General features: G+C 42.0%; 1 protein-coding gene across 1 annotated transcript; it reads right to left on the bottom strand.

Moving 5' to 3' along the window:
* Positions 1 to 1,359: 1,359 nt before the first annotated feature.
* KCNE4 (potassium voltage-gated channel subfamily E regulatory subunit 4) lies at positions 1,360 to 5,097 on the bottom strand. The gene is made up of 2 exons (XM_051991045.1): positions 4,482 to 5,097; positions 1,360 to 4,159 (listed from the first exon to the last, which is right to left on the bottom strand). The coding sequence occupies exon 2, from the start codon at positions 4,137 to 4,139 to the stop codon at positions 3,627 to 3,629; it is 513 nt and encodes a 170-aa protein (XP_051847005.1). The 5' UTR covers positions 4,140 to 4,159; positions 4,482 to 5,097; the 3' UTR covers positions 1,360 to 3,626.
* Positions 5,098 to 7,335: the final 2,238 nt, after the last annotated feature.

Raw genomic sequence — 7,335 nt, forward strand, 5'->3', positions numbered from 1 at the left:
AGGAGGAGCCCACCCTCTGGGGTGAAGGGTGAACAGGAGTGAAGGGCACAGATTACTTTTAACTTGCCTTAGATTCCTGATCCCTTCTCCACACAGGTACCAAATAATTGAAGCACATACTACCTTACCACGTCACCCTCTTGCTCATGAAGCTTCAGTGACTCCCTCTTGCTTTGGCATCAAATGTAAACTTTTCTATTGAACTTTTAAAGCTTTTTATAACTTGGTTCCAACCTTCTCCCTTTGACTCTCTATGATTCAGTTCAACTGATTTGTTTTCCATTCCTCAGACATGATGCTCCATGACTTTCAACTGACTATCTCTTATGTAGAGAATGCATTTCTTCTTTACCTATACATCTTGGTATTTCTAGTTTTCCTTCAGAGTTTAGCTAAAGTGCCACCTTCTGCATGAGACCTTTCTGGATCCTTCCAGATATTTGTGCCTCTCCCATTGTTTTTTAAATATATCTTGTATGTACTTATATACATATACAGAGAGAGAGACAGAGGCAGAGACAGACAGAGACAGAAAGAGGGAAGTTACAGAGCAGGCTTAAAACCAGAAAGACCATCCTGCCTCTGTTACATATTGACTATGTGACCCTGAACAAGTAACTTAATTTCTCGGGTGTATTAGACAATTCTCTAAGACTTTATATTTCTGAGAAGATGGCAGCTTACGTGGTAGTGGGAGCTCCCATCTGATATTTTCCTATACAAATAAAATTCTAGCTCTAGTCCCAGTCCCTATATAAACATATTTTTTCCCTGAGAGAAAATATTTTCTTGAAGGTCAGACATTGTTTTATTTTTGTCTTCATATCTCCAGCATACAGTAAGTGCTTAATTAGTGCTTGCAAATTGACTGATCAGGGATAGCCCATCCATCCCCACGGCCCCTGAATGGGACTGACTCTAAGCAGAGCTTCTTGGAAGCCTTGTGCGTCTCTCTCCATCAGCCCACACTGCTGCAGCCACGGCCACGGATAACATTGGCCAGACCAACACTCAGCCCAAACTCTTGCTCACAGCCAAATCTAAAACAACATCTTAGAGGCACTTGCATGTTGGGGCAAACTGAAAGCCAAATGGGGCAGCAGCCAAATGAGAAACAGGGAGGCCATCGAAAGAACTTTTGCAACTTGTTTTCCATCAAAAGCAAAGGATATTGAAGGATAGAAAAGCAGGCTCTTGTTCAGCCTGGCTAAGAGAGAGATGGGATACATAGAGGAGGGGACTGTCTTTGGAAAGTGAGCGAGATGCCTGAAGGAAGCCCGAGACCCTACTTTGCTTTTCTTGGACCTTGGGATTGAGCTAAAAAGGACTGAATAGAAAAAATTCATGGCTTCCCAGAAATAGGAGGAAAAAATGTGTTTATTTAGTTAAATAAAAAACTTTGTGAAAAATACAAACTGTTAAATACAAGAGACAATTCTATACAACTCAGTACAATCATAAGTATGTACACCGTGTTTGTTTCATAGGCACAGATAGACTTGCACCAAACCTCAGGGATGAAGCAAGTAATGGAAAATGTGACAACTCGCAAGTCTGTCGGTCTCAGTAAAGTTTCAGAATTCAAGTGATTCCAGGCAAGGGGCCAAACTTAACTTGGCTTCTTTCAAACTTAAACAACCCCCTTTGGAGTAAATCTACCCTTTGCGTTTTAAGTGACCAAGAGGGCCCTTTTTTTCCCCTCCCAAACATAAATTTCTTGTGTCTTTCTGACACAGCAGAGTGACGATCCAACTTTTCAACTGTTAACCCTTGCACAGGGATGCAGTGGCTGCAGCCTGTATCCCCCATCCCATTCCTAGCAGTCTCCTTCCTGTCATCCTTCCCTCCTTTTCTCATCCCCCCTCCCTCCTTTGCAGCTTTCTTATTCCCGTTATTTTTCCTTCTTTCTTTATTCTCTGTCTCACGTGTTCTCCCTTTCTTCTAGGCTCAGAACACCAGAAGGGAATGGTCACAAAGTTATTTTAACACAAGAATATGTGAAGGCATTTAAGGAGCATTGCTGGACGCCATTCTTTCAAACTTCCAATTCCTTTTGCTTGAGGCACTGCCAGACTCATCTAAATATCAGTCTCACAGTTCTGTGCATACCCCATTTCCAGGGAATATCAGGACACTCTCCAGACCAAATGAATTGTCTCCTCCTTAGATTCTTTTCTGGGAAAACCAAGTTCTCTCAGCACCAGGAGCCCTGGATCTCTATCTATTCCTTTATCCACAGAATCCACACACCCCCACCCCAACACTAACTAACTATGGGAAGAATATTTTGTACTCCCCAAAGCATCCCTCACCCCAGGCAGAGAAGTATTTATTGCAGAGCCTTAAAAATCTAAAGAAATCCTCCCCCACGTCTCTGGGGAGTAAGTATCATTATGAAACTCATTTGCCAAATGAGGACGCGGAGGCTTTGGGCCAATGCCCAGGACCACACAGCAAATGAGTGGTAGAACCAGGAACCAGAGGCCACGGGATTTGGTCCCCCATTCCCGTGCTCTCCGCGTGAGAATGCCCTTCCTGTTCCCAGCTACGTGATAAAGAACCACATTTAGAAGGCCCCTATTACGTCTGTCTTGCAAAGAGAGTTGGCTAGAAAGGCAAGGGGTGTTGACAATAGTGCTCTGGCCTCCGTAGTGACAGCCAGGAGGACACATCAAGACCATTCCCCAACCACGCCAGCCAGCTGCAAAGGAAATTAAGGCTTCCTGGTTTCATGCTACTTCCCCAAAAGAAGCTGATCTCCCAAATCAAAGAGCCCAGCCAAGTGACATCAGAAAGTCAGAGGTTACAGGTTAGGACCCAGATGGTAAATTATTGAAATGGTCTCAAATGATTTTAAGTACAGAAAGAGTTTTTACAGTACATGTGATAGATCATCGAGTTCAGGTGATCAATTTTTCCACTGTCAAACTTGGCTTTGTCAAGTCTTTCATCCTAACCCTCCATAGCCTTTGCAAGAAGTCTGCCCTGGTCTGTGAACAGTTAATCAGTGATCTAGGAGAACAAAATTCTAGGGGCATTAGGGAATCAAAAGGAATCCCTGGTATTAAGCAAATTCTCTCTACTATTCCAAGAGGCTGGGTGGAATCCTGGATTAGAGGCCAAACCCAGTTTTTCCACTTATTACCTGTTTGATTTTAGACCAGTGACTTGAAGCTTTTCTGAACCTCAGTTTCCTTTTCTACCAAAGAGAAACTTGGATTAATAACCTCCAGTGCTGAAGCTTTGGCCCTAGACATTGCAGTACTCTGAGCAAAGGCAGATGATGCAGTACCTTTTACAAGCATCCAGGGAAATAACAGAAACGTCACCATACCATGTTCTGAACAGGTACAATTAAAAACCCAAGTATGGCATTAAATATACAAACGGTGTCTCTTGGCGGGACTTTTTCAATACCAAGTCCAGGTCCTGAGCACATCATTTGATTCCTTGATCCTGCCATCTCAGGTTGAGCCACTACCCTGGGACCCGTGACAGGGGCCAGACATGAGTCTCTCTAAAGTGGCAGCTGCACTGGAGAAGTGGAATCAGATGCTGGGCATATCTCCTTCCTCGTGCTAAGTATTCTGGCTAACAGGGCCACCTCTGGAGGTCACCACAGAGTGCTAGGAATTCTGAGGGATGTTCTCCGAAGACCCCTCGCTGCTTTCGTGGAGGGGTGTCTCTGAGGTCTCTCCTAGTTCATCATCGGGCACTTCCTCCTGGATGGTAAAATGCACATCAGGGGAGGATGACTCGGAGCTCACGCTGCCTGCTTCCATGGAGCAGATGGTGCACGACAGAGCCGGTCCCATGCTCTCCTGAAGCATGTTCAGCATCAAGGGCACCTGGGTTGACCTCAGCCCTGACACAATGGGCAGAGGCTTCATGGCTTCCCCCCAGAGCCTCTCTTCATCCTTGTAGAGCAGAAGCAGGTTAGATTTCTTCTCCCTTCTCTTAGACTTCATATAGCCCAGCATGATTCCAATTAAGAAGATGCCATAGAAGGACATGACAACCAGAACGTAAAAGTACTCACTCCCACTCCCACCCACATTGGTGGAGGTCTGGGGCTCGGGCAGGGAGCTGAAGGTTTCAGGTAAGGAAGTGTTAGCCACTGCATCATCCATCTCAGGCATCAAAGTTGAGCTTTCACAATCTGGATTTGACAGAAAAATCATGCAGATTAGTTCTTCCTAAAATCCTCACATAATAAAAGGCTAAAAACAAGTTTTGCTGCTTTGCATAAAGAAAAGGGGTGAGGGAACCCTAGAAAGTACAATTTTAGTATAATGCATTTCTTTCAAAGTGAGAAAAGGCCATCTCAAGAGAATAAAACTTGCAGACTTGCAAAATTTATCTACCAGTGTTCTGTGTATCTTGCCAATGTATCCTTAGATACATTTTTTAAATGGAAAACTATAACAATAATTTGTTAGACATGCTCCCTCAAATATTTTTCCATGATAAATATTACTTACCCTAAGAGACAGGAATGGAAAATCCAAATGAAATCCTTAATTCCTTCTAACACAAAGTCCAACAGAAATCTTCCTCTCCCAGATGCCTGAAGTTCTGAAAGCTTTTTTGCTCCTGCAGCTGGGATATATATTCAAGCAATGTATTGTCACGTGTCCTGGAGGGAAAGTTTACAACAGAAGTTGGTCGTTTTGGAGTGAACGGATGAACTCAGAAGTACTGCAGTTCAACTCATGAACTAGACAGCTGTGAAAAGAAAGACTTGGGAATCCGCATTTACTTCTTATTTCTGAACTGTGAGCCAAAGTTTTCAGGTGGCAATGAAAACAAAGCAAAGGGGTGAGGAGGAGTGGGTGGAAGAAAGCGGGGCAAGAGAGAGAGAGAGACACTGAAAGACAAAGAGACAGAGAAACGGACAGAGACAGAGAGAGATAAAGACTGAGATGTTGACAAACACACACACAGAAAGAGAGACAGGCACAGAAAGACAAGAGACAGGGAGACAGAGAGAGCCAGAGAGACAGAAAAGTAGGAGGAAGGAGAGAGAGAAAAAAAAGGAAAAGAGAGGGGGGAAAAAGAAAGATAGAGACAAAAAGAGGAGGAAGGAGGAAAGGAGAGAGAGAGAGGAGACACACAGACACAGAGACAGAGAAAGACAAACAGATAGAAATAAATAAAGATCTAGAGAGAGAGAGAGAGAGAGAGAGAGAGAGAGAGAGAGAGAAAGTTAGAGACAAAGAGACCTACACAGAGAGAAGATAATTAAAGCTTTACACCAAGAATAGGGTTTAAAAAAAAAAGTCTGTCCTCTGGGAGCATTTCACCAGATGTTTTTCACCCCACCTTCCCTTCTCACAGCGTGTTATAGATTATAATACACAACCCCTAAAATAAAGTTAACTCTTGAGAAATAATCACCATGTATCAGTAATGCCACGTGAGAAGGATCATAGCCACCTAAATACAGCAAAACTATGAGTCGGAATCAGCAAGGTTCAAGTTCACCCTTGACACTTACTAGGCACATGATCTTGGACATTAGGTCTTTGCAACTTCAAATTCCTATCAAATAAGAGTGTAACTGCTCCTCTTCAAGAACAAAGAATGAACAACAATAACGATGATAATTCTTGCTCTACCTACCTCAAAGAGTTGTGAAAAGTATAGAGCTTTGTCAGCTGTCCCATCCTAATAAATGTGAGTTATCACAACTACTTAGTGACTCAAATCTAGGTGTTTCCCAACTCTGGGGCCAGAGTTCTTTCCACCAGACCTCCCTGCCAAAATTGCTGTCACAAGAGTGACGATACATTAAGGTTTGCAGAGGACTTTTAAAAGCATCACATTGGAAACACAACTCTGAGAAGTAGGGGCTACTATTATTCCCATCATACATATGAGCAAGAACAGAGAAAGTAAGTGACTTACACAAGATCACAATCTAGGAAAAGTTAGTGGTAGAACGTGAACCCAAGCCTTCATGACTTCAAGTTCAAGATATCCACAACGGCAGACTGCCAGTAATCCAAAATGCTTATGATCTCATTGAAAAACTGAATTGCTTACTTGGCAGTGGGTATAGTGGGAAGAAGACTGTATGAAGAGTCAGGGAATTGGATCCTAGCCCCAGTTTGGTCATTGAACAGCTAGGTGGTCTTGGAGAAGACACTCAGTTTCTCTGAAATAAGAAGTAGATAAGGCCTTGCATTTGGAGTCTCTGTGACTTCAGGCAAATTAATTAATGTCTCCATACCACAGTTTTCTTACCTGTAACATAAGTGCATTGAACAAATTGACCTCTAGGGTCCTTTCCCATTCCCAATCCATGCCCCTATGATCATAATTTCCCAATCTGAAAGATGAAAGATTTAAGACTAGGTTGATCTCAAATAGAAAACTTTATAATTTAAGACTTCTCATGTTTTATGTTCTCCATTTCACCAGTGATTTTTCACCCTACTTCCCCTTTTTATAACATGCTTTGGGATGTAATAAATATTGCCTAAAATAAACTTTTATTCTTAGAAAGACCTATAATTTCACAAATATAGATGCTTCTTCCAATAGTACAAAGAACAAGCCATCCATAATTGCTCATACCATGTAACTCTCATTCATGTCCTCCTATGCCTTTCTACAGATCTCTTGACATTGAACACAATGGAAGATACAGATCCTCCACTGGTTATCCCTCATGCTTCCTACAAGACTGGTCCAGTTACAGAATGTTAGAGCTGGAAGAGGCCTCAGGCTATGCTAGGTCATTTTCCAAATGAGGAGATTGAGTTTATTACATCTTTTTCATGACCATAATTAGACTCTCAGTTAAACTAAAATTTTATATTAAGGAAGAACATTGGTGTTGGGTTATATGTAGCTATATCCCACACTTACCTGTCCCTCCAAAACCTCAAAGTGTACCAGATTGGAGTCAGAAAACATTAGTTCAAAGCCTGTCTCTGCCATTTACTTCCTGTGTTATTTAATTTCTCTGGACCTCAGTATCTTTATCTGTAAAATGAGGGGGTTGTATTAGATGACCAATAGCTTTTTAGGTCAAAAGGAGGGAAGATGGTTTTTAGTATGAGAATAATCCAGTAGCATCATTATTCACTTTCTGAGTCTCAGGAACTACAGACAAATGAAGAGGGAATTTAGTAATCTTTGATCTGAAGATTCTTCTGTTCTGACTGGAAGATTTTTTAAAGTTCCAGAGTAGATAGGAAACTCCAAGTGATAAGCCTTAGTGTAGACAGATCTATTTAGACATATAGTCAATTCTCAATTGATAAAAGTTTGACTAGAGAAGATCTTACTGTCTTACTCTTATGTTACAGTATCATACTCTGCTTAACT

This window comes from Antechinus flavipes, chromosome 3, assembly GCF_016432865.1.
Source record: "Antechinus flavipes isolate AdamAnt ecotype Samford, QLD, Australia chromosome 3, AdamAnt_v2, whole genome shotgun sequence".
Taxonomy (NCBI): domain Eukaryota; kingdom Metazoa; phylum Chordata; class Mammalia; order Dasyuromorphia; family Dasyuridae; genus Antechinus; species Antechinus flavipes.